This window comes from Solanum dulcamara, chromosome 1, assembly GCF_947179165.1.
Source record: "Solanum dulcamara chromosome 1, daSolDulc1.2, whole genome shotgun sequence".
Taxonomy (NCBI): Eukaryota; Viridiplantae; Streptophyta; class Magnoliopsida; order Solanales; family Solanaceae; genus Solanum; species Solanum dulcamara.
This window is the reverse complement of record NC_077237.1, coordinates 9,388,757-9,416,698: the sequence shown is the minus strand read 5'-3', so window position 1 is coordinate 9,416,698 and position 27,942 is coordinate 9,388,757. Positions and strand designations below refer to the sequence as shown.

The following is a 27,942-nucleotide window of genomic DNA, read 5'->3' as shown; positions in this document are numbered from 1 at the left end:
GAAACTTTGAAGAAATTTTAAATGTATTTTGTTGGATTAGGTTGAATTCGAACTCAAAAGATATTGAATTTTGATATCTAGCTCGGAAGGATGCTACTATTGAAATTTGAGGTGATTTCGTAAAAAATTGAAGAAGTTAAAAATTTGGAGTTCTTGATATTCTTCATGTGTTCTTGAAGAAAAAAAAATTAAAAAAAGTATATTTGATTAAAACTCCAATAAAAAATATATTAAAAGTTGTTTGGGTGATTTTTGAGGGACATCTTGTGTTATTTTCTGTATTTTACTTATTTATAGTTTTTTGAAAGAAATCAATGACAACTTCTGTTTTCCTCTTTTAACTTTCCTTAGGGGTGTGTTGGTACGTGACATCTCACATTAATTGTGTCATTTCACTAATTAACACACATCTTCTTTACTTCCAACTCCATATTCTCCATCTCCACCACCCCTCTTATCCCTATGTCTAGTATTTGCTTGTCTATATATACAAATGTTATTAGGAATTAGGATGCTTCGTTAATTTTAATTTGTTTGTCTTACTTTTATTTTAAGTCTATTTCAAAAATAATGTTTATTTTTTCTTTTGTCAATTTTTTAATTTCAATTTTTCACCTGATATATTTAAAACTATGAAATTACATGATTAATTTTATTTTACTTTTTTAAAATTCGTGTCAAGTTAAAATTAGACAATCAATTTGACATAAATAGAGATAGAGTATATTTATTTTTTAAAATTTAGTCGCCAAATACTAGAAAATAAAGCATACTTATATCACGTGATGTGCACGTGTTGAGATTTTTGAAGGGTTTTAGCTCTCTCTTTCTTCACCAGAAAACCCTTTCACTTCTAAAGCGACTTTCAGAGCTTCCCATTTTTTCCCATGGCAGTATCAATCTGAAATGAATATCATCAATCCAAACCCTAACCCTAATATCCCAAAATCTCCACCATGAAACCCCCTTTTCCAAGACCCATTTTTACAAGATCTCTCTTCGCTAACATTGTTACTACTAATACTACTACTACAAACCCAAGAACCTGCTTTCAAATCGCTCATTTCAGCAACAATTTTCAAAATAAAGGTCAATCTTCTTACCCATATCGGCGTCATGAAGAGGAGAGCCGTAATGTGAAGGTATCAGTGTGGTGGGATTTCGAAAATTGCTCTCCCCCAGTTGGTGTTAATGTTTTCAAGATTGCACAGAGTATTACTGCTGCTATTAGGGAAAATGGGATTAAGGGTCCTATAAATATTACTGCTTTTGGTGATGTATTGCAGCTGTCTAGGATGAATCAGGAAGCGCTTTCCTCTACTGGGATTAATCTCGTTCATATTCCTCATGGTAAAGTTCTCATTTTTATGCTTATTTTGGTTCGTCGAATGTAATGAAAATTTTATTTTCATTTTCATTTTTCTAAGATGTATGTTAGTTGTTAGTCTAAGTTCCCTACTTAACTCAATTCAATGGATACTCTTAACTGAGGTTGTATTTTCCTCAGCTGAGTATGACACTTGATTATCAAGTCCACATACCTCTTTCAGTACAAATTTTGGCATTTAAGAAAAAGGGGTTAGAGGATTTTGTGTGGCTGATGCTGGTTTTGTGTAATAGTTTTGTTCTTGACGTCGTTAGCCCCCTTGTAATTTTAACTACTTTTGTATTTGAATTCTTAAATTCATATGTTGTCCTCAAAATGTAAACAGTTGTTAGTTTCATGAGTAGCATGTTATTTAATCTTCATTTCCTTGGTTGCTACTGTTTTTACTAATCATTTTGTTATGTCGATTTCAGGTGGAAAGAACAGTGCTGACAGGTCTCTCCTTGTTGATCTGATGTATTGGGTTTCTCAAAATCCTCCACCAGCACACCTCTTATTAATTTCAGGTGACAGGGATTTTGCTGGAATATTACACAGGCTGAGAATGAACAACTACAACATTCTTCTAGCCAGTCCAGGAAGTGCTCCTAGCGTACTTTGCAGTGCAGCTAGTATCATGTGGCAATGGAATGCATTACTGAAGGGTGAAAATCTTATAGGAAAGCATTTTAACCAGCCGCCAGATGGTCCCTATGGTTCTTGGTATGGGCACTACAAGGCGCCTCTTGATGACCCTTTTGCAGTTACAGAACAACCCACAAATCTTCGTTCTGAGGAAGTGCCCAAAGCTGTTTCAGATCAAAAATTTCGGCCCATTCCGAGGTCAATAGTGAGGCATATCCGTAATATTTTGAATTCTTACCCCAAAGGAGTTTCTATTACAGAACTTCGCGCAGAATTAGCAAGAAGTAATTTGAATATAGACAAAGAATATTACGGATATAAGAAGTTCTCTCATTTTCTTTTAGCCATGCCAAGTATTTTAAGGCTCCAGCTTGTAAGTGATGGGAATTATTTGGCGCGTACTGTCAACCCTAAAGTTCCTGAACAGGGTGACAATTCAGGCATAAGTGTAGAGCCTGAAACTAACGGAGAGGCAAAATTTGCTAGTTATCCTATATTGAATGGTGAGACAGGCAGTTGTATTGAGGGAAAGAATGAGAATCCGTTGCTACCTCAATCCTCTGAACAAAAAGTGAAAACATCCCTAAGAAAATTGCAGGGACCCCAGAGAGCAAAAGAGGCATTTAAAGTTCCTGAACAGGGTGACAATTCGGGCACAAGTGTAGAGCCTGAAAATAACGGAGAGGCAGAATTTGCTAGTTATCCTATATTGAATGGTGAGACAGGCAGTTGTATTGAGGGAAAGAATGAGAATCCGTTGCTACCTCAATCCTCTGAACAAAAAGTGAAAACATCCCTAAGAAAATTGCAGGGACCCCAGAGAGCAAAAGAGGCATTTACAGAAGTTCACCATCCCCCACCTAAGAATGTGGTTGCTAAAGCAAGTGAGGGTCCATTGCAGACTGCAGAGCAGCATGGTTCTGCACCTGAAATGGGCTTTTTAAAAAGGTTATGGAATAGGTGGTTTGGGAACAAGGAGACTACTTCTGGGGAAATGATCTTAAATGAAAAGTCAAAAACTGCTGAAAAGGATGTAGAATTAAAGAGTCAGTCTGAGCATTCGGAGGGTTTCCCTTCTTTTGCTTCTGGTAATAACACCAGTTCCAAAGATTTATTCTCTATGCATTCTGAGGATACAACGGAGAAGTGTAACCAGGAGTCCAACCTTCTTAACAATATTAAGAATTGGTGTAGATCTTGGAGAAGTTCCAATCTCTTGGATGAAACAGGCTTAGAATCCCACGAAGAATTCAAGAAGACAGAACTTTGTCCTGAGACAGAGGGATTATTTTCTAAGGAATCCTTTTGGAGAGACCTGGGATCATTCTTAATTTCTAGCCATGGTTCAGTGCTTGTCTTGCAATCAAGAACTAGGTACACCTTCTAACAGGCTTTCTGCCTTCATATTTATGGTCTATCTGGCTTCAATTTGCTTTATAATTCTGCTAGCTTTTCCCCCCTTCTTTTTTTGCCACAGTTCCTTAATGCCTTTGTTTGTCTATGTTGATAACATTTAAGTTTGGTCCATTTGTGTTGGATAAAATACTTTTTCCTTCTAATTGAATGTTATACAAGTCTTAAATAAGTTATGATGAGCCCCTTGACATAGACATTAGGGAAGTTTTTTTTGTTTTCTTTTTTCTTGAGAAAAGTAAAAGTTTGTGTGTGTTTTACTTAGTACAGCCATGCGTCGAGTTGCATTTGCCTGCTTTCTTTCCTCTTTTTAGATGTAGTAATATGATGGTAATCAATATCTTTTGTGGTCTCTTTGTATGTTCAATTGTATTTCTCTCCTTTATTTCTTGTAGAGAAAATACATAAGTCGGCACCCTAAACTTGTCCAGAAAAGTCAGTTACACACTTTAATTTACGGGCCTCCCCCTATTCTTGTCCAAAAGTGGAATAATACCCCCCCCCCCCCTCTTCCTTAGAGGCGACATGACAAAGAAATTGATTTCACCTTCTTAAAATGCATGAGATGTAGAGAAACATGCTATATACAGCTTTCATTTTCTCATTGGATGTTACACCTAATTACTCTCAATTATTTGTGTTTAGTTTAATCCGAACCCTTCATTATTTCTTCACTTCCTTTTTTTTTTCTATTTTCTTTTTCCTTTTCTTCTTTTTGTTCCCGTCGTTTCTTCTATTTCCACCATTACCACCGGGGTACCTCCTAGTCACCTTCTATGTCAGTTCCACTCCTCCACTCTACCAATACTGACCATTGCACTGACCACAAAATACCATTTTAGTCACCAGCTAATACCCAACTCCACTTCTTCCTCAATGAAGCAACATCCCCAATCTCAGTTGTCGACACTCAGCTACCCCCTCATTCCTTGTGCTTTTAATCCTCTCTTTCTAGCATTCAGATTAAAGTGTTGGTTTAGATGAAGGTTACAACATTAAGATGAATGGGGGTCTCTGTGACTGCTGGGAAGGGGAGCGACGTTTGGGGCAGAACCACTGTCGTTAGCCATGCCATATTTGAAGGTATTGACGTTGGTGGTAGGGATAGCAGAAGTTATGGACTTATGGTCATCATAAATCATAAATGGTAGGGGTTAAGGGGAAGGGGGAAGGCTATTGTGGCCACTGGTAATGAAAGAGGTTGATGAAAAGGGCAAAGGTTTACAAGGGTTAAGGGAGATGGGGAAAGACTGTTGTGGCTGCTGCAAATGCAATCAAACGAAGAGATAAGGGGGCTTCCTAGAGGTATCTGAGTTGGTAGAAAAATTAATGCCAGGCTCAAGCTTGAAAATCCAACCCAAGCCTGAAAATGCCAGGCTCGTTATCCCCCTCGGAGGACTGGATTAGAGGAGAAATTTACTGCGTTTGAGCAAGATGTAGAAATCTTTTGACCCTTGAAATGTATCCCACATATCTAGTTGTGTAGCCATAAATATATCCGATCAAATGGAGCTTAAAAACCTTTTAACCACTTCAAAAGAATCCCGCACATTAGGATGTGTAGCTGCCATACATGAATCCAATCAAATGGTGCTTGAAAACCTTTTGACCGCTTGAAAAGTATCCTTCATATTAGGATGTGTAGCCCCATACATAAATCCAACCTGAGCCTGAAAAGCCTGACTCGTTACCCATTTGGAGTGGATAAGAGGAGAAATTATTGCTTTTGAGCAAGACGTAAATACCTTTTCGACCGCTTGAGCCTTGAGGAATCATGCAAGTAACTCTCTTGGGAGCATGGAACAGGCGATTGTTCTGACATTTGCTAATACATGTATTCTTATTTAATTCACATTTAATTCAGCAAATATGCATTGATTCTTGAGTAAGTTAAATGGCAAATGGGGCGGTGCGGTTGTGGGGAAAACCGCGAAGATTCCAACCCTCTCCGCCCCGCCTTGCATAGCAAAATTTTCTGTTTCAACCCTCCCCGCCCGCCCTGCATAAATCCATCCCACGTAATATATTTTATTTTTTTAAACGCGACTGAGATGGTTTGGGCATGTGAAGAGGAGAGTCCCAGAGGCACCAGTGCGGAGATGTGAGAGGTTGGCCATGGATGGTTTCAGAAGAGGTAGGGGTAGGCCGAAGAAATATTGGGGAGAGGTTATCAGACAGGACATGGCGCATTTACGACTTACCGAGGACATGACCTTAGATAGGAGGGTGTGGAGGACACATATCAGGGTAGAAGGCTAGTACATAGTGACATTATTCCCCCTTATCCGTAGGCGTATTAACGCACTATGATTTCTTGTACTCTGATTTAGGTTATTTATGTTATGTATGTTATGTTATCTTATGTTATTTATGGTATTTATGCTATTATTTGACGATATCTACTGTTTTTTGGTGCTTTGATTATACTATTGTTTGGAACTCTTCCGTTATCTACTTTTCTACTTTTAATATTCTTGTCTGACCTTTTTTTTTCCTATGCTTCTATTGAGCCGAGGGTCTTTCGGAAACAGCCGTCCTACAGTGGTAGGAGTCAGGTCTGCGTACACTTTACCTTCCCCAGACCCCACGATGTGGGATTTCACTGGGTTGTTGTTGTTGTTGTTGTTGTTGTTGTAATTGAATTTGATTAAATTCATAAAATTTCTTTTATATATAAGCTAATTAATCGTTGAAGATTAGTGGTGCGTATATTATGCTACCATTTTCTCTCCCAATTATCTAGTTCTCTATCACAGCAGCCGTAGTTGAGTTTGAAGCTGGAGCTTAAGTTCAGAAAACAGAGTGAATTTTTATTAAAATATTTTGATGTAAATGATAGTACTACATATTATTGACTGATGCTAACCTTATTATGGAAAGTAGACATAATACTTGAGTAAATAACAAGACAAATGATTTACTTCGTATCAGCCTGCAACCCGCACTGCACCCACATAAAATCAGACCCGCACCACCCCGTATAAGGCAAAACCTGCCCTGGCCCGTTGCCATCCCTAACCAGAAACAGAACTGTGTAGTCATTATGCTGAATTTGCTTTAGTTACATAGAGTTATATGTTGGAAACCCAAAGTTGGATTAGCTATGCAAAATGTTATCTTTATTCAAAAAATGTTTGGCAAATCACCTCTTTGAACTTTTTTCCCATATATTTTATTTGTGATATCGGGTTTTACAGTGCCAAATACTGTATTCGGTTCTGTTGCATTTGAAGTTGAGTGGTTTTGTTCAAGATGTTTAGTACAATTACCATCTTTATATGTCTTGGATATTTCTAAATTCTTTGCATTTGAAGTTGAGTGGTTTTGTTCAAGATGTTTAGTACAATTACCATCTTTATATGTCTTGGATATTTCTAAATTCTAATGTTTTACCACTTTCCCACCAGAAAGTGGTTTCCTTGGGGGAATAGGCTTATTAGTGTTCCTTTTTATGCTTCATCTCAAACTATATTTCTCTGAATTTGACTCACATTATATCTTTCTTTAATGGATTCTCATCTTGTGCTACTGTTCTTTTCTTCAGGGCCAAGATGGCGCAGAATCTCCAACAAGAAGGTCCTTCGTTTCTGAATTCTCTTAGTGAAGGTGATGCTCTTCGTTTGGTAGACTTGCTAATCTCAGATAAGAAATGGGTGGATGAATGTCTTACCCTAACATTCCCTTACAAACTCATTCAGCCAGCTGTCAAAGCTTCAATGAACAGTAATTCTTCCAGTTCGAATGGGTTGAGTTCTGTGTTTAGGAATACGAAGGATACAACTAATGTGCAAAGCTCACAAAAACTTGATGGCGAGAGAAGACACCAAAATCCCCCTCACACAGGAGTTTCTCGACCGGTCATTCAGGGCAGTTATTTTGGTAAGTCCAGAAATGAGGTGCTTACTGACTGTCAGAAGCTGGTGGATGACATTGTAAAGCAATATCCAGAAGGATTCGACATGAAATCTTTCAGGTCTCTATTCCGTGAAAGGTATGGATATAAACTGGATGTAAATAAGATTGGCTACACTAAGTTAAGTCATCTTCTTCAGATAATACCTGGGATAAAAATAGAGTCTACTTACATTGTTCCATCTGCTAAAGTCCCCACAAGTCCAGGTCTAAAAACAGATGAGCCGTCTGATCAAGAAAGTGATCTCAGTGGTACTGAAACCAATTTATACAGCGAATCATCAAGTTTGCCTGCTAAAGATAACGAGTTTGATTCCTGTTGGGAGGAACTAGGTCCAGTGTCTAAGGCAGGCCCTTCCAAGAATAAAATAAAACTGGGGTCTGATGGAGAAGCCAAAGATGAATCAAGTAAACTAACACATGGCAAATATGAAGCCCCATTAGATCTTGATTTCTCTGATTCTGATGAGGACACCTCATCATCCACAAAACTGGACAATGGGAAGTCGAAAATGAAGGAGGAAGATAGCTCATTGTTACAGATTCTTGATTCATGGTACAGTGGAAAGGATGACTCAGAAAATGTTGATGACATGGTAAAATCTTCATCCGATGGTTCAAAATTAGATACTGAAGTATCAGTTGACCAAATGGAGAACCATCCCACTGGGAGAAGGCAGAAGACTTATTCATTTGTGATAGACCAACCTGTGGATACTAAGGATAAGTTGATTGATGGTATATTGGGTAGCTTAAAGAAGTCAGGCGAGAAGTCGCCTGAGACGAGGGTGTAGGTCTGGCTTCTTTTACATCAATTTATAGGATAGGTAGTTAGCAAATAGCGCACACATTGTGCTACACATTGCTAATATTTTGCCATTTATCTATAATTATAGTAGGCTAGTATATCCAAGAATTTTTTAGTAGAGAGGTTTCTATTGTTTTCTCTACTCTTATTTACTATGTTTAGTTAGGTCTTATAATGGTGATAACACTATGTCAATTCTTTTTAGCCAGTTATGTTCTTTTAAAATCAACAATAGAAAATAGGACTAGAATTATGTTCTTTTAACAAGAATTATGTTACTCAAATCAATAAAATATATTTGGGATTATCTAAAGTAAGAATAGATTTTCTTGAGTATGGAGTCATTTTTATTAGGGAGCGCTTTATCCTAACATGAGACTTCAAATTCAAATTTAGTAGAGACACTGAATGAAAAAAAAAATTAGTACTCTATGCTTTTAAAGACAGAGAGGACCGGTAGTTTAATGCATAATCTCATTCTCTATCAAAATGGATAGTAAGAGTTATAACCAAAATTAACTTCTCCTATTTATACTATTAAAATTTTGATAATAATTAATAGTTTATCAAATCATATATAAATATGGTCCACGTGAGCAAAATCTTCTCCCACTTGACTTACATAATGCTATTCATTTAATGAATGTTTCATTCATTATTTACAAGTAATGAGTCAAACCAGTGATACATTACCTATTTGACATAATCTTTTTTCATGTACTGTAATATTAGACCATCACCCAAACACAACATGTAAAAGTAATATTTAGTTGTTTCAAGAATACATAGGTTTAAGTCATTTACCATTCCTTAAAATTGTTGGTAAAATTCATTTAAACTCTTTATATCTGTCTTATATCTATTGAACACTTTACATTTTAAAAAATATTTTTTATTAAACATTTTTGTTGACAGGACATAATATGTGTAATACACTTATAATCAGGTAAGTGAAGGGCATTATTTTGGCTTTCTTTAAAATAATAATAATAAAAACTCTTCTTCTTTATAAATTAAAAAAATCTTACATAAGACATTATCCAAAAAAATTTAAAAGAAGGGTAGGGTTTGGAGGACGCCCAGATATTATTGGACAAGGAAGAAGAAAGGGTGAGGGAGGCTCAGTAGGTGGGATTGATTTTAGAAAATAGTTTTCTATTTTATTTTGTACTTAAATGTTCTTTTTTAACCTTGTAATTTAATTTTTTAACTAGTATAGGTATCACTTAATCAATTTTAACTAGTAAAGATATTTAACAGATATAGCGATGGATTGAGCAGTCTAAGTGAATTTTGTGGACAATTTTAAAGATTGTGGATGACTTATGCAATTTTATATATATATATATATATATATATGTGTGTGTGTGTATGTGTCAATTGCAAAAATATAAAATTATTATTTATCACTGACAATTCTTTCGCATCGACAATTATAAGTTTGATGCTAATATGTTCAATTGACACTTTACATTTTTGAATTATTTTTTTAACTGAAAACTATTTCAATTTTATATCTCTATTCGAATAATTGTCGTTTTAGGAAAGAAGACTTCTTCAAAATTATCAAAATAAATTTTCAACGACATGATAATATTATCGACTAGTCCAAATTACGAAATAATGTTTCACAAGTAATTAACTTGAACAGAGGCCTCAAAGCATTTCACAGCTCAGCTTCCATAGTGAATACAATTACAAAAAACTGTTTCACACTTTTTCGAGATAATGCTCCTCCAACTAATAGGAAAATAAAATAAAATAAAATATGAATATTCTTATATTCACACAGTCAACATAATCTGAATTTCAATATCAAATCACATTAAAATGATCAAATCTTCTATAAGTAAGAATATATTCTTTTATTATTTGCAAGTATATTAATACTTTCTTCATAACTTTTCAAAGATTCATTCATCAATGCTTTAATGTCCAATAATAAAAATTGTGTCTGATCTCGTGCATGTATGGACATGAATTAGGCTCCTAATTAGGATACATAAGAAATATATTTTATTTATTTATTCTTTGGATTTAATTGAGACTAAATTTATTTCCCTTTTGAATTGGAATGAGACTTGATGAACATTTATCCCTTCTGTATATTTAATATTTCTTTTAACAAAAAAGGTCATATTTACCCTTGTACTCTCTCAAATAAGTTATATTTGTCATTCGTTATACTTTTTCAACATATTTGTCCTTTTCATCCAACTTTAAAATCGTATTTGTTCTTGTACTCTCAAAATGATCATATTTATCCTTACGACGTTAAATCCTCATGTCCTCAATGTATTTACACTTTTCTTCTAACTTTAGGCCATATTTGTCCTTATACTCTAAAAAAAGATCATATTTATCCATGACGCTAAATCCTCTTGTTCCACCTTATTTTTCTTATGTGATTTACGGGACATATATTTATTTCTCAACCAAATCTGTTAACCCATTTATTAAATAAGTTATTAGCTCATTTATTAAATAAGTTAGTAAATTAATTGGAAAAAAAGTATGACTCAAATAACTAAGTTATTAGCAAATTTATTAAATATTTATTAAAAATATGTCCCGAAGAATCCACATGTCTGGATATGTGGATTCTTTGGGACATATTTTTTTCCAATTAATTTACTAACTTAGTTAATCAATGGGCTAATAACTTATTTATTAAATGGGCTAATATATTTTATTCCCAATAAATGGATTAATAAATTTGATTGAAATATATATATATATATATATATATATATATATATATATATATATATATATATATATATATATGTCCTGTAAATCACATAAGAAAATTAAGGTGGACATGAAAATTTAACGTCATAAGAGTAAATATGATTTTTTTTAGAGTATAAGGGAAAATATGACCCTAAAGTTTGAATAAAAGGAAAAATATATCAAGGATATGAGGATTTAACGTCGTAGAGGTAAATATGATCATTTTTTAGAGTATAGAGACAAATATGACTCTAAAGTTGGATGAAAATAGCAAGTATGTTGAAAAAGTATAACCAAGGGAAAATATTATCCTTTTCTTTTTTTAATAGGGAAAACTATACAAATTGGACCCATTAGGCAAATTATTTATCCAAATGGGATCCAATCCAAATTATTTATCCAAGTTAGACCAACAACCCAACTATTTATCTGCCTACCCCATTATTTTATTTACTGAACCATTGCTTCCTCATGCTTGATACCATCGGAGTATATATATATTCTGATGGTATCTATATATTTTGATGGTATCAAGCAGTAATTAAGTAGTCTATTCAATGAAACATTGCATGTTATATATATATATATATACACACACACACTCTAATGGTATCAAAGAGTAACTATGTAGTGTTCTCTTTGGTACCATAAGAATATATATATATATATATATATATATACTCCGATGATATAAAAAAGTAAACACGAGTTAGCAGTTAAAAATAGGAGGCAATCACTAGCTTGGGCAGTAGTTGGCGAAGTGAGAGTCGTCGATGGAGGCAAAAGATTTATGACGGTTAAGTCAGTCATGGAAGGGATTACTTTAAATATTATTAGTACTTACACATCGTCTGTGAACTTGGATGAGGAGATCAAAAAGTACTGGGAGAAGATTTGGACGAGGTGGTGAGGTGAATACCATATTCTAAGAACATATTCATTGACAGAGATTCCAATAATCACATCCAGTCAACCACTAGCAATTTTGACGGTCTGCATCTGATTTTGATTTTGGGGTGAGAAACGGAGGAGATGATCGCTTTTTAATTCTGCTAAATTAAACTTTTGAGTTGGTGATAGCTAGACCACTTGGAGACATTTTGTAGTGTAGTGACCAAAACTTCGAAAGATTACTTACTCATTCGGAACGATGATAAAGTCCTTTGCAAGGACTACAAGATTATTCCGAGTGAGAATCTCACTAACCAGCATAAACTTCTGGCAATGGACTTGGTGATTAAGAGAAATGGAAAGAATAAAACTTGTATGATGGATCAAGAATCAAATCGGGTGGCTTGACCCCTTGTGAGAGGCTGGGAAATGGGGGAGAAGTTAGTGGTGATGGGAGATTGAGGGGGAAATGAAAATGCAAATAGTATGTGGGATAAGATTGCTAGTTGCATTAAACAAGCATCTAAAAAGGTGTTAGAAATTTCGAGAGGCAACTTTGGTGGCCATCAAGGGAATTGGTCATGAATGGAAGAAGTACAAGACAACGCTGAAGCAAAGAAGATTGCTTACGCTATGTTACTATTTAATAATATTAGTATTAGAATTGTTATAAATCGAAATTCTAGATCGCTATCTTAATCCTTATGCTCTAGAATATTCAATATAATATTGACTAGTTAATAACTAAGATTTCAATTCCAGTAGTTTAGTCAATTACTATGCATATAAGATTTCTGTGATGTGGGCCCGCTTAGCTCGGAGGTTAGAGCATCGCATTTGTAATGCGATGGTCATCGGTTCGATTCCGATAGCCGGCTTTTCCCTATTCTTTTTTTATTCCATTTTTGAGATGATTGATAATGTTCCTTTGAAATCAAAGAATATTGAAATAGCGTCTTCCTCCTTTTCGAAAAGCTATCAATTTATTATAGGAACTTCCAATTATGTCAGGAAAGAATTATATATGTAATAGAAGGGGTAATTCACATGAATGTGAAACCGATAAGGTATAAGGCATTGAAAAAAAGTTAAAGTTAGCCATTATGACAATAAAAGTGGCAACTTTCAAACGCTTGTATATCAAATAGGGAACAAAGACGAAAATAAAAAAATTATACAAGCTCACCAAGGTGAGGGAGAGGAAAGCTAATTAGTTGTATCAAGTGAAGTGCATCAAAGTTGAGGATGGTAAAGTGCTAGTGGAAGAGGTACACATTAGAAAAAGATGGCAAGCTTACTTTCATAGACTCTTGAAGAAAGAAGAGGACAAGGAGATAGTGTTAGGTGATTTAGAAAACTCCAAGAGTCGGTAAGATTTTGGATATAATAGATATTTAAAGGTTGAGGAGGTTAAATGTGTTATGCATAAGATGAGCCAAGATAGGGGGAACGGATCTAATAAAATTTCGGTAGGGTTTTGGAAGAGCACTAACATAGCAGATTTGGAGTCTGACTAGGTTGATTAATAGCATTTTTAAGGCAAAAAAAAAGCATGACTCGTGAATTAGAGTACAATGATTCTGGTATACAAGAACAAGTGTGATATTTAGAGCTGTAATAATTATAGGGGTATTAAGTTGTTGGTCACATTATAAAAATTTGGGAGAAGGTGGTGAAGAGAAGGGTGAGAAAGGATGTGTCCATCTTTGAGAATCAATTTGAATTCATGACAAGATATTTAACTATTGAAGTCATACATCTTGTGAGGAGATTAATAGAGAAATATATAAAGGGAAAACGGAATTTGCATATGGTGTTCATTAACTTTGAAAAGCCCTACGACAAAGGCTCGAGAGAAGTCCTTTACCGATGCTATGAGTCTAAAGATATATCGGTGGCTTACACTATGGTGATAAAGGATATATATGGAGGAGCGAATACTCGGGTAAGAACAGTAAAAGGAGACTCAGAGTACTTCCCAATTGAGATGAGACTCAGAATACTTTTCAATTGAGATGAAGTTGCACTAGGGATCAATGTTTAGCCTATTTCTATGTTTCTATTTTCCTTGGTGATGGATGAATTGACGCAATATATTTAGGTCAAGAGGTCAAGGTGTATGTCATTTGCATATGATATTGTTTTGATCGAAAAGACTCATAATAGAGTTACCGATAGGTTGGAGGAGTGCAGACAGACTCTAGAGTCAAAAGAGTTCAAGTTGAGCAGGACAAAAGTATTTAGAATGTAAATTCAATGATGTGATGCAAAAGGTAAGAGTAGAAGTGAGACTTACACAAATTGTCCTTAAGAGAGAAAGATTTAAGTATTGGGGTCTCTAATCCAAAAAAATGGAGAGATCAACGATGATGTCGCACATCATATTGGTGTGGCATGGATGAAGTGGAGGCTTGCATCCGGCATTTTGTGTGACAAGAAGATACCACTAAAATTTCAAAAAATAAGTTCTATAGAGTAATGGTTAGACTGACTTTGTCGTATGGAGTGGAGTGTTGGCCCGTGAAGAACTCCTAGGTCCAAAAGATGCAAGTGGCGAAAATTTTATTTTGAGATGGATGTGTGGGCATACTAGGAGCAATAGAATTAAGAATAAGGATATTCATGGCAAAGTAGGAGTGACCTTTGTGATGTACAAGATAAGGAAGGGAGATTGAGATGATTTGGGCATGTGAAGAGGCAATATACAAATGCTTCGATGAGGAAGTGTGAGAAAGTTGGATATAATGTAATCGAGGAGAGACGGAGGTAGGTCTAAGAAGTATCAGAGTGAGGTGATTAGGCAGAATAGATGCATCTTCAACTTATCAAAAACATGACCTTAGATAGGAGGTATGGAGGTCGTAGATAAGGATAGAAGGTTAGTAGGTAGTTAAAAGTGAGTTGTCTTATTACTAGCCTATTTATGTATTTGGTTTGGTGGTAGGATAGAGCACCGTGTCGGTGTAGTATTAGCCTATTCATATAGTCTTTGGCTTTTGGAATCTGACACACCTACCTATTCATATGTTTTGGTGATCGCACCTTGATGTTTTTGTTACAGTTCCTTGCATATATGTTCCACACTGCTATACTTTGTACTAGCCATGTTATTATAGTTCTTGTTTTGACATCTAGCATCATCAATTGGTTACATTGTTCCTATTATCGCATTATTTTGTTGTCTTTATACCTTTCCACGTTGTTTTCTTTTTCTTTATACTTGGATTGGCTTCACTTGAACCAAAGATCCTTTGAAAACAGCATCTCTACCACCACGAGGTAGTGTTAAATCTACATAAGCTCTACGCTCGCCAAAATCCACTTGTAAAATCTTACAGAATATATTGTTAGTCGTTGTATCTTCCTTTTTTTGTTCTTGTCTAGATTAATCGCAATGAAATGCTCCCACCGTACCGCTGATTCAACCTTGTAGCCTAACAGGCGTGTAATGTCAATTTACGCTTCCAGCCTAATTTCCTATTTAACGTTCGTTGAACAATGACTAATTTGGCCCATTTAAGAGTACTGTAATAAACTAGTCATTTTTTAAATAAAATAAAATAAAAGGTGGTATTTGAATTTTGAGAGTCAAAACTTTGATTCTAATCGTTGAATTCAAAACTGAAATATATATAAGTTTAAAATAAAATTTATATATTTAAAAATTAGGTTAAAAAATATTATAGGTAACAAAAATTAATGATTTAAAGACGTGAAGAGATCACATCAAGTCATAATTTTCAAAACCAGTTGATGAAAAAATTTAAAATCCGAAGTTTTTTTGGGGGGGAGTGCAAATAAAGTCCAACAAACGCTGTTGATTAGTTACCAAAAAGAGTATAGAAGGAAGTACTAAATAGTTTTTGATTGGAAAGAAAAGGTAGTAGTAAGAACTAACAGGGATGAACCATTTGGGTAAAATCCCGTTATCACAAGAGATGCATAGTTTTAACTTTAGGACGAGATGTTTGCTGAGGAGCAGTACTATTGTACACACAAAACGGTTTTTTTTTTCCTGACAAAATCAACGATGATGCCTGCCCTGAAAGCCGCCTTTATTCTTGGCAAAGAAGCCGTTCTTTGGTTTTGGAATCTCATGAATATCCATCACCTGTATTGTCCTTTGCTTTTTAGCTTCACAAAGCAAAAACAATACATCAACAGTCAATAATCCACAAATAGAGCAACTAACTGTAAATGGAATACTACTACTACTACTTTTGCTACTGCTAATAATACGGCAATATATTCCAAAATCCAAAACCACACCATTTTGAGCTTCTTGGTAATTCTCCTGAAGACGACGCCTTGCTGAATTCAACTTCTCAATATCTATCGCTGATTCCCTCGGAGGAGCTCTCTGCAAATACCCAGTAAAACATAAATCATGTGTTGGGTTTTACCCACAACATAGTTCATTTCTAAATAAAGAAAACTTCAACTCCAATCAGACCGTCTGGCACACAATTTATATGTTGTAGTGCACCTCACCAGCAATAACTAAATTGGCTACATTGCATTTCTATATTTGGCAAGTTGCCGAAGCTAATAATTAGCACATCCAGACACAACCAAAAATCGCCTATGCACAAAGACTAAGTTAGTTATATTCCGATCACAGAAATGGATGATCGAGGAATAGATACTGCAGCAATTACAACTCAAACACCATATCTAATATGGAAAAAGATGCATGTGAACATGAATGATGCAACAGTAGTCAACTATAGACAAATTGGACCTGCTACCATTATTATTTGGTAAGTAGTTGAGCTAAACTTCACCAACTTAAATTCAGTCATATATTGAAAGAGCTTCAAGGTTAGAGAACGTGCGCTATACTACTCTACCATAGGAGCAGAAAGTAAATATCTCATTATTAATCAACATACTTTAACTAGCAGTAAATTAGCAAAATCTAGCAAGAGACAACGTCGTATTAAACCATCAAGTATACAAGAGCTGAGCATTATACACTTGGGGGAGGAGCAGAAGCAGGTTTAGGAGCAGACTGCAGCGGTCTAGTAGGGGTTACATTCCGTTGGGGAACTGGTTTAGGCTTGTACTCAGATTCTGAATTATTCCTGTCTGAGCTCGAACTTCCATCTAAAAGGAAAACGATTCGTCAAAGACAATAAAATGCATACCAAAGTAGTATTAGGCAAAAGGACCAAATTGACAAATTAGAATCAGCTTCCAGTCTGATACTCACTTCGAGGATTCGGTGAGTATGCGAAGTCAGGAACCTATAAAATTCAAAATGAAAAAACACAAGTTAATACAGAATGTCAAACTAAACATCCACAACAAATGGTCTTCCGACCATACACTCCTTCTTTCAATCTGCCGTCCGCACGCTTTCCTTGTACACCCGAGAAAACAAACTAGACAATAGTGAATTCCTTAGATTTACCTGATGATTACCATTCTGTTGATTCTTCGGTACACTCTGTTGGGGCGAGTCTCCATCAGCAGCTGCCCCCATTACCACAACAAACTAACTCATCAGTATCTTCATCATCTATCTATTGTGTGTTTTGGTGAGACAAAAAGCACAAAAGGAGAGACTAAATTGGTTTGTGTGGATAATATTACCAATAAGATTTGCAGACCCATTTTGCTCAGGCTGGTTGAGCCTAACCCAATCATCAACAGTTTCTTTCCATTTCCTGGGACAAAAGAAGAAGAAAAATCAAATCAAAACACAAACTTCTCACCCAAAAAAAAGGCGATCACATAAACTTTCAGCTGTAACTACTCTTCAATTACTTCATTCCAAGAAAATCATAACAAAATTCATGAAAAAACTCAAACCTCACAAGCATCTTCACCAATCTCTTAACTTCACTCGATGGATGCTTCCTCAATCGATTCACATGCCTTCCGATATCAGTTTCCTAACAAAAAGTTTCAATCGAAACACTAACTTAATCGAACAAACAACAATAAATAAATGCAAAAATGAAAAGAAAAAAAAAGCAATAAAAGTCACCTTAAGAGCTTGGAATGTAATATCCATATCTGCTAGATTTTGAAGCAAGTCAAACACATCCTCATCCGACTGATTCATACATTTCATAAGTTAAATAAAGTAAACACTACTATCAGCTCATCAATAAATTCAAACATAAGCTCTTTGAAAAAAAACACTAAAATCTACCAATTGTGGATCTTCAAGTTGTTCTTTGATTGAAAGAATTTGAGTTTGTTCATCATCATCAAACAATCCTCCATATGGATCTACATCTTCCTCTTCCTCATTCTTCTCATTACTATTGTCGTTCTCCCTATGATTCGACTCCGGCGTTAACGGACTCTTATTCATCATCATCTCCACATTTCTAGTACCTCTCTCACCGTTATCTAACCTATGCTGACCACTAACGACGTCATCGGAGCTCCGGGAGCGCGTGGAGTACAGTTTTTCAACGATTCCATCACGGCGATGTTTCAATTCATCAGCACAGTCAACTGCAGCAACGGAAATCGCCGTATCAATCATCGTCCATACATCTACCTTCGATTCCGATAAAATCAACCGGAATTCGTCCAAATCCATTAAGAAAAATTACCGAAGAAAATTCGGAAAATTGTTGTATAAAAATATCTATATATATTTGGGATTTACATGATCAGATCTATGGATGATGAAGAACAATCAGAACAAAACGACGCCGTATTAGGAAGCATTTTGTTAGATCTGATTTATGGGAATTTTTAGATGATTTTTCGGGAGTCGTCTTCAGAAACCAGACGGAGAACAGCAAATAAGAAGATGGTTTCGGGAGTGGGGGGGGGGGTGAAGAGAAGAATATGGGGGATTTTTTTGGAATAATATTTTTTATTCTTATGTTTTAGGTTTTGTTTATTTGTTAAAATAATTATGACAAATATTTGGGAAGCTAAAGTGATTATTTTGGGAACTTGAGATGTTTGACAAGTTTTTAAAGAAAAAACTTATATTTTTTTTAATTTTTTTGATTTTGGAGAATTAAATTGTATGAACTTTGATTATTGTATTAATATAAGAAGAGTTGTTACTTATAGTATTTTTTAATATGATTTTCAAACATCTAAATTTTATAAGTAAAATATTGGATTAATCTAATTTATTTAATCTTGAAGATTAGTTAATTGATTATCATAAAACGTGATAAATAAAAATAAATGAACAAATAATTTTTTAATAGTAGCAAATAATTTTTATCTCGAAAATACTTTTGGAATATTAATCAAGTACAAAAGATTGCTCTAATATTGATAAAATATTTTTAATTAGTTAAATACAAATGGCTACTCTCTAAAAATATTAAGAAAATAATTAAATTTTGAGAGTTTGGCCAAATTGGACTATATTAAGAAAATAAGTAACTTTTTAGATTAACTAATTGTACCACTCACTTTTGTTTCAATTTATTTATTTTAATTTTCTTTTTAACTTATTTTAAAAAAAAATTATATTAGTGTTGCTTTACCCCCAAACACTCAATATAACATATTTAATATCATAAGATGTAGCTCTTGAAGCTGAGGGTCTTTCAGAAACAGCTGCCCTACCTTTCAAGGTGGGGGTTAGGTCTGTGTACACTCTATCCTCTCCAGACCCCACATTGTGAGATTATATTGAATTTGTTGTTGTTGTTGTAATATCAGAAGATTTAGAGAATATTTTAATATTTTATATATATATATAAATCAAACTGGGTTGTTGTTGTTGTTATATATTTTTGATTTAAAACTCTAAAATACAAAAAAAAAAAAAAAAAAATCTTAGGAGAACATAATTAGATAGATTGATCATTTTTTAATTAGTACTAAGGGTTGAGATGTGAAGCAGCAAATGGTTTTTCGATGCTTCTGTGTTCTTTCTCAAAGGATATACTTATTTATTTATTTTCTCTCTCAAGAAGGTAGTGGAGTTTTTTTTAATTTTTTATGTTTTATGTTTCTCCTTTTTTTATTTAATCTTCAAAATTTGTATTGGAGCTCTAATTAAATTTAAATTTGACATTATAAAATCCATTCTAAAATCTAAAGTAACGCCTTCAATAAAAAAAGTTCTATATTTAAAATTCAAATTCAAAATATCTGATTAAAAATAAAATAATCTCGTTATTCCATCACAACGTTGCGATGTTTTTGTTTGTATATGAGGGAAAGTAAAGCTTGTGTATTGAGCAAGTGGGATTGGCGAGCTAATACTTATCTTATTCATACTTCCCTCTAATTATGTCCTTTTCCAAGAATGTAAAAAAAAAAAGGGCAAAAAAGTAAAAAAGATGAATTAATTTATCCATCTTATAAATTCGTTGTATATTCGTTGTATTTATTGCGTATTTGACGATTTGGATAGGTTTGACCATTTTAGTAAAGCCTATTTAACTTATATACTCCATGTGTTTTGTTATGTTAAACATGCAATAAAAAATGAGAAATATTTATAAGTCAATTATTTATAAGCTAAAATAAATAATATTATAATTTGATTAAGAATATAGTTTTTTGAAGTTTGTTGAAAAATAATTTTTTAATATTATAATTATATTTGAACATGTATTTAGGTTGATTTTTTTTTTAAAGATTCGTTCAATTTAATTTGGTATAAATTTTAAAAATCGACAATATTTTATTTAATTTGATATTTGTTACATTTCTCTATTTTCTTATTTAATTTGGATCATTCATTGAATTCTTGCCATTAATTTTTTCCTTTTTAGTACACAATCAAGTCCAACATCACTCAAATTAGAAGAAAAGTAAAAAAATTGAGACGGTTATTTGACCCCAAAAGAAAAAACTAAATCACAATTACGAGCTTCTCGTAGTTAAAAATCTGAGGAATCACAAGTATTTATAGCCAAGAAGTACTGTTTCTGATAGTTTGCAACCTTCCAGAAGTCACTAAAACATGACTATTCCTAAAAGTTTGCAACCTTTCAGAATAATCATTAAAAATGGTGGGAAATTTAAATAAAAAGTTTTGGGTAGGCCATTTAATGATTAATTAAATAAATAATTAATTAACTAATTAAAGAAAATTTTGTCCAAAAAATAATCTCTCGATCGTTTTTCAAAGCCGAAGCCGAGCAAGCGACGACGAAGACGGCACAAGGAAATCCCTCTTTCCAACCCATTTAACAACTAGTAGAAATATTTTCTTATTTAAACACTTGAACTATTCTTTCCACCACAATTAGGGAGAATTATTTTTTACTAAAGCATAGGAAAACACTTAATATTCCCTTTGTAATGACCCTCCAGGTCATTTTTTTAATACTTCTTCCGTTTCTTTATTTAGAGCATTCCTATAGTGACCCCAAGTCATTTATGACCTGCTGGCGCCGATAGCACGGCCACCACGTCATTCATTTGGATTTCAAACTTGTTTTCTTGTTTCATAGCTTTTATAACCTGAAAAGTTGACTTCGGTCATAACTTTAGGAAAACGACCTCAGAATGGAATTCTGACGGTTCCATTAGCTCCAAAATGGTCAAATTAGGCTAGAATCATGATCGACATAAGTTTCGAGGCAATCTATACAAGTTTGGGGCCATTTGACTCTTTTGACTTTAAAGGTTAGCCTCTGATTGACTTTGGTCAATATTCTTGGAAAACACACTCGAATGGAAATTCTGAAAGCACGGTTAGCTTTGGAACATCGAGTTTAGTTTGGAATGACCTTTTGTTTGGTTCTCTAGACTTCCGGGTTCATTTTCACCCTCTCGGTGGATTTTGGTAATCGGAGGTGGGACCCATATTTGATTGTAATGATCTCTGATGGAAATTTCGACCACACCGTTAAGTTTGAAATATCATTTTCAATCAGATTCCATTTACGATTTGTGTTTTTTCGATTCCAAATGAGTCTGGAGCGTCGGAATCAAGGATTTGATAATTGCTGAAATCTGGTGATGCACTGGTGCACCGTATTTGGTGCACCCTCGCCTCTTTTAAAGCAACCAATTTTAGCATTTACTTGGAAATTAGTTTCACTTCATACCTCGACTTCTCCTTCCTTTCAAGCTCAAATTTAACGATCTAAAGGTCCAGATTCAAGAGAATTTCGTGGAAATTTAGTGGTGAGCTTAGAAACACAAGGAGAAGCTTTGTGTGAGGTAAGAAATCGAATTTAGCTACTGCTCTAGTGATTTTTGGAGTTGTATTTTGTTGAAATTATAAAGGTCGTAACTTGATCAATTTAAACCCGATTTGAGTAATTTTTTAGGCTAGATTGTGGGGGGTTCGCAAGGATCGTCATAGTGTAATTTTTTTGAATTGGAAGGGTCTCAATTTTTCGCAATTAGATGATCAATAAGCTGTTATTTTTGACCTTTTATTCGAATTTTGCGAATTATGGTTGCATGCTCGTCCCGCATAATTTTTCACCTCAAATTGTGTTTCATTATTGATTTATGAGCGTGGGGTAATGTTTAGAACCTATTTTCAAGGTCAAACCCAAAATTTTAGATGCAGATCCCACATTTTTTGTTTTAGACCTCGAAATTGGTCTGTCTCCAAAAATTATGAAAATTAGTGTTTAAACGATCATAACGACGTTTGATTCTATTTTTGGCAGCATGGCAGTGTTTCGAGGTCGTTCGGAAGGAAAAAGCTCTGGCACAGTGATTTGAAGCTCGCGTGTTCAGCCTACAGTAGGCAACAACTTTCCTTTCTTTAGATTGAACCAGAATGTGTGAAATCATGTTGAGATTGATGGAATTTGGGTTGGGTAGCTTATCTATATATCTTAGGTGTTAGACATCATGTTTAGACTTTTTGTCGAATTTTTGGGTAACTGAAAGCATGTGTATCTTGTCGTTATTCGTCGGTATTGTTAGGAGAGTTAAATGAGCATGTTGTTGGTATTGTGGAGTATGTTGGCCTTAATATAGGTTGTAAACCTGCTTTAGTTGCCCCGACATCGCTCTAACGGACTTAGATCCTTGTAGAATAGTGTAGCGGGCTAGTGCATGTAGTTGGCCTTAGTTAGGCGATACCCTTGCTCTTAATAACACCTTCATCCATAACTCGGTATAATCATAATTTTAAGATGTATCGGCAATACTAGATTTCGTGATCATTTGACATCGGCTCCGGTTCAAGCTTTGACGGCATATCAGTTGGCGCATTGGGGAGGAGATTCTCGGTACTGTTGTTGTCTAGTTGGAAAGGAGAATATTTGGCACCATAGAATAAATTATCTGCGAGCATCCGGGTACCTAGTCCCGACCTCCGGTTTGAATTATCGGGAAGCATTCGGGTACCCAGTCCTGGCCTCGACCGCGCTGATGTATTATGGCAAGCATTCGGGTATCCAGCCTTATCCATGTTGGACATTCAGGCGAGCATATGAGTCCTAGTCTCGGCCTCGATCTCTAAGGCACCCCTTGTTCGTTGACTCTTGAAGATTTTGGGTTCGGAAATGATACAGTTCTTCGGTTCTTGACATCACAGATTCTTGATTCCCAACCTTAATAATTGTAGCTATTCTGTGTACTCGGTGGGCTTATGGGGGTTTGTCCGAATTTTTCTTTAACTTGCGCATGAGTGTCCCTCTGGGCTTATGGGGGGCCAGTTGGGTATAGTTAGCAATTCTCATAGACAGTACTCTTTTCACTTTAGATGCTTGTTGATTCCTATTTTCATATTGTTTTTACCTTTTCTGCTCAGTTGGCCTATGATGCCTACTGGGTACCTGTTGTCTTGGTACTCATACTACACTCTGCATCTACTTTCGTGATGCAGGACCGAGCACCAGCTACCACCGTGGATAAATCGAGCCTGTAGCAGTCAGCTTCGGAGACTAGGGTGAGCACTTGGCATTTTTGGATCATTTCTGTCTCCTTCAGTATGGATGATCCGTCTTTTGCCTTTTCAGACTAGCCAGTTGTTGTATATATATTTTCGGTCCACTTTCGGAACTTGTACTCATCTTTTATTTTGTAGCAACTCTGTACTTGTGACTTTCAGGTTCTGGGAGGGATCTTTAGTTATTTATATCATGTTTTGGTTTACTTTCACTTATTTTTTCTGCTTATCTTGATAATTCATTACTCTTGTTTAGTTTATACCCTCAAACCCATTACTTGAAGTTCCGTGTTGACTGGTATCTGCCGGTGAGTTATAGTAGGTGTCATCATGACCTTAGGAATCGAATCGTGACGCCCTCCTTTCATCTTCCCTCCATTTCCCATTTATTCTTACTGTATACCCAACAAATAAAATATTCATAACAAATTATTTATGTTTTATTATTTTGTAAAATTGAAAATAGCCACACAAATTGAATCAACTCGATAAGGCCGACAATATTTATTATTGAAGCTGGTAATCTATCTATATTGATTTGATTTTAATATCAAAAAAATAAAATTAGTTGATTTGGTTTTCATTTAAGCAAAGATGCATCAAATGCACCACCAGCATCCTCAGAAGCATTTTTTTAAAGTATATCTAAAAGAAACGACACAGTTTTATAATTAAAAAAATAGATTGATTTTAATTTTTTTTAATTTATTACTGATGTTGTCTTTTAGATCTCAAATTAAAAAAATAATTGAATTTTATGTCAGTAAAATATTATCATATAAATTAAAATAATGAAAGTGTCTTCAGTCTAATGTATGTTTTCATTGATGTACTAAAATGGAAGGCCAATAACACTTTTTGTCGTTTAATTATTGATAAATTATCATTTGTGTCCTTATAATAATCGATTGAATATATTTAATTTTTAATTATTTAGAAAATGCACACTTTTAATACATTTGCTTGTGACATTCACAAATTTCTAGAATTATTAATAGTTTCACTATTTTATTACTCAGATATTATGTTAAAGTTAAACTTGTATTTTTATACTCCATCTATTACTCATGTTTTATATTATATTTGTATCTTTACTCCATATTTAAGGATAATGTTATTCTCAAAGTAGCTTAAATATGAAATATTTCCTACATAAAAAAATTAAAAATGTATATTTTAATTTAATGTGTTGAGTCATATATAACAGTTGATCATTATAAGTACCGAACTGAAAATTTATCAATAAAGAGACCAAAATTATATCATTCTAAAATGAAACTTTGACTACGTTACTTTTAATGTCCAATACGTTTACAAAGTTATTAATTTTGAGATGGTAATTGAACCTGAAATCTAGTTGTTTGTTAGTAGTTGTTTATTTGTTGGAAGTTCAAGTAATTCTTATATTCTTTTCCTCTCAAATTATTTATCGTATTTCTCTTTTATATGGTTTTTAAGAAAATATTAATTAAGAGGAGTTTTCGATTATTTTACTTTTATTTATGTCTTGAAAGACAATTTTTGAGGTGTTTATAGTCTTTAAAAATATTCTCTCTGTCCCATATTAGTTGTCATGTATACTAAAAATAGTTGTCCCAAATTAGTTGTCAATTTAAACAATCAAGAGAAAATTAATTACATTTTTCCAACTTTACCCTTAGCATTAATTATTCTAGACTTAAGAGGAACTTAAATAGATAAATATTAAAGAATTGATAAGGATTATATTAGTCAAATAACGCTCTTAATTAATGTTTTCTTAAAGGTTATGCAAAATCTTATCATGACAACTAAAATGGGACAAGGGAGTAATAACTAGTCTTATAGTCTGTTTGGATGGACTTATTTTGAGCAGCTTATAAGTTGACAATGGCTCATAAGTTAAAAAAAATAAGTAGGTGCAGACTAACTTATTTTTTTGACTTATAAGCTGATTTCAACTTATAAACTGCTTAAAATAAATTCATCCAAACCAACCCAATTATTTATTGAAGCTTATTTTAAGTACAAAATGACTTTAAGTTGGCTAACCAAACACTCAAAAAAAAGTTAAAAACTACTTATAAGCAGCTTATAAGTCAATCCAAATAATTTCTCACTATATGCGCCCCACGTGTGTTCCTACAGCCTATCCCCATTTTTTAGTTTGGGGATCGATTGGAGCCAAATGGTGTGTTTACTGTGCGGATCGATTGGAGCCAAATGGTGCGTTTACTGTGCAATCTATGTACAAAAAAGTACTTCATCATAATAAACTCCTTATCTTAACCAATTGGCCTACTTGTTGCATCTTGCTGCAAATTGTGCTCAAGCCACCAACCTGAAACAATGCAACATACAATAACAATTTATATCAACCATGTAATTTTATAAGTGAAATCTAAAATTTGAAACAATGCGACATGTTTCTTTGAATTGCTCAAAGATCAATCAAGCATCGTCTGAGTATTTAGCACATATGCTGGAGGAGCAACAAGTTTTAATTTTAACCAGAGAGAGCTACCGTGTTTCTAGAATGTCCAACTGGATATCCTTCGTAAAAAAATTATATTATATATATAAGTAAAGTCTTACTTTATATTGATATATATATATATATATATATATATATATATATATATATATATATATATATATATTATTTTGAACACCCTTCAAGATACATAAAATTTATAGCGTAGTGGCTTAAGTGCTCACAAAACAACATGGTGCCCAAGTTCAACTCCTGGTAGTTTGATGGCAGATGGTTGCAGATTTGGGCAGGATATCCCAAGTTTGAATTTCTGTAAGTATTTTTTTGTGATTTCCTTATTTTATTTTAAATTAAGTATTAATTTCGCTTGAAAAAAATATTGATTAAAAATAATATAAAATATCATTAAACATTAATTTTTTAATATTTATTTCCAATATTTGAATATCCTTCATGAAATTTTTAGCTACGCCACTGATTTTAAGAGGACAAACATCATTATCAGCTGCTTCAGCTTTACACATAGCTTCCTCCATGCGAAGAATACCATCAAATTGAAAACAATTCATCTCAAACTATGGAGGGACTATGAAACTAGAGCTGTAAAAATGGGTTGGCCCAATCCAATCCTAAAGGGCTAACGAGTTAGATGGGTTAGGAGGGCTGACCCTTTTAACTAAATGACCTATTAAATAGTAGTCCAATCCAGCCTTAAGCGGGCTGCAGATTGGAATGAGTTGACCCTTCAATCAAAAGATGAACAATATTGACCTCTTATAAAGACTATCAAACATTGATCAAAATAATACCAATACGTCAAAAATTCACTTGTCCATGAGTTTCACACACTTTAATGAAATACTTAGAAAACAATAGAACATGCAAGATATAACATTCAACAATCATAAGATTCATCATAACAATATATATTACATGATCATTTTTTCATAAACTAGACAAAAAAGGAGACACGAGAAATTAGGCATAAATACAAAAGTAAAAATGGTCAAAGATTCATAGTTGTAATACTCCAATTGCCTAGTTGCTGAGGATTTGACAAAATAAAACACTACTTAGAATATATCTAATAAATATTTTTTAAAATTCATGACCCACGGACCGATCTCTGAGGCTCGGAGTTGAGCCCATGAGGCTGGCGGGCCAAATGAGGCTGGGCTAGGAGCCTCGTTTCTAAATGGGCTGAATTTTTTTAGCCCAACCCCACTTAATTTAATTAATTGTATCGTATCATTTAAATTTATCATTATAAGAATATCATTAAAAGTCTCATTTTGTGTAATAATCGATTTGATATGTTCAACATTGTTATTTTAATATTTTCTTTTCACTTTATTTTTACTTATTATTAATAATTCTATTTTACCTTCCTCTGCCTTTGAATAGCAGCACGTTCAACCCATAGCCTGCTCTTCTTGTAAGTTTATTATTCAAATTATTGATGTGTAATATTTTGTAATGACGGAGAACGGTATAATTGATTCAACTATTGTATTTATTAAAATAATATAATACGATACAATATAACACAATACAATACCATATATTATGAAACACTATGTAATAACCATCCAAACAGAGCCTATCATTTTTCGCTTTGCGAGTTACTTTAATTAATTTTTAGTGCTAAATTAGATTAGATTGATTCGATATTTCTAAATTAAATTTAAATATTCAATAACTATACGAAAAGAATTATAAGTTGCAATTTCCTTCATATCAATATACTAAAAATATATCTTCAAATGTTGATCAAAGTTCATACTATTTGACTCTATAAAGAAAAAATTGTGATAAGTATTTTAAAACAGAGAAAATATAATTTTGAACTTTTTCCTTAAAACATATGGGCTGGATCGGGTCACGGGTCACGG

The 27,942-nt window shown here is 33.8% G+C and overlaps 2 protein-coding genes and 1 non-coding gene across 4 annotated transcripts; 2 read left to right on the top strand and 1 right to left on the bottom strand.

The window, feature by feature from the left end:
• The first annotated feature begins 793 nt into the window (after window positions 1-793).
• LOC129901267 (uncharacterized) lies at window positions 794-8,339 on the top strand. The gene is made up of 3 exons (XM_055976403.1): window positions 794-1,350; window positions 1,801-3,385; window positions 6,969-8,339. The coding sequence occupies exons 1-3, from the start codon at window positions 957-959 to the stop codon at window positions 8,128-8,130; spliced, it is 3,141 nt and encodes a 1,046-aa protein (XP_055832378.1). The 5' UTR covers window positions 794-956; the 3' UTR covers window positions 8,131-8,339.
• Window positions 8,340-12,573: 4,234 nt separating this feature from the next.
• TRNAT-UGU (transfer RNA threonine (anticodon UGU)) lies at window positions 12,574-12,646 on the top strand. Its single transcript has one exon. It is a non-coding gene; the product is annotated as a tRNA-Thr (tRNA).
• Window positions 12,647-15,608: 2,962 nt separating this feature from the next.
• On the bottom strand, window positions 15,609-18,553 carry LOC129901255 (probable mediator of RNA polymerase II transcription subunit 26c). 2 transcript variants are annotated; one of them, XM_055976394.1, is made up of 9 exons: window positions 17,929-18,549; window positions 17,761-17,829; window positions 17,583-17,665; window positions 17,364-17,437; window positions 17,182-17,243; window positions 16,981-17,014; window positions 16,744-16,874; window positions 16,038-16,128; window positions 15,609-15,902 (listed from the first exon to the last, which is right to left on the bottom strand). In XM_055976394.1, exons 1-9 carry the CDS (start codon window positions 18,325-18,327, stop codon window positions 15,793-15,795), a joined length of 1,053 nt encoding a protein of 350 aa, XP_055832369.1. In that variant the 5' UTR covers window positions 18,328-18,549; the 3' UTR covers window positions 15,609-15,792. The 2 variants fall into 2 exon arrangements, with proteins under 2 accessions (XP_055832369.1, XP_055832360.1); XM_055976385.1 differs by having other exon boundaries at window positions 15,609-16,128; window positions 17,929-18,553.
• Window positions 18,554-27,942: the final 9,389 nt, after the last annotated feature.

What these genes read in the sequence shown, in the direction of transcription:
- LOC129901267 (XM_055976403.1), top strand. Translation starts at nt 957, where the DNA reads ATGAAACCCCCTTTTCCAAGACCCATTTTTACAAGATCTCTCTTCGCT. An exon ending in TCTCGTTCATATTCCTCATG is followed by an intron (nt 1,351 to 1,800) that starts GTAAAGTTCTCA and finishes TGTCGATTTCAG; the next exon opens with GTGGAAAGAACAGTGCTGAC. An exon ending in GTCTTGCAATCAAGAACTAG is followed by an intron (nt 3,386 to 6,968) that starts GTACACCTTCTA and finishes TCTTTTCTTCAG; the next exon opens with GGCCAAGATGGCGCAGAATC.
- LOC129901255 (XM_055976385.1), bottom strand. Translation starts at nt 18,327, where the DNA reads ATGGATTTGGACGAATTCCGGTTGATTTTATCGGAATCGAAGGTAGAT. An exon ending in AACTTGAAGATCCACAATTG is followed by an intron (nt 17,830 to 17,928) that starts GTAGATTTTAGT and finishes TGTATGAATCAG; the next exon opens with TCGGATGAGGATGTGTTTGA. An exon ending in AACAGAATGGTAATCATCAG is followed by an intron (nt 17,015 to 17,181) that starts GTAAATCTAAGG and finishes TGAATTTTATAG; the next exon opens with GTTCCTGACTTCGCATACTC.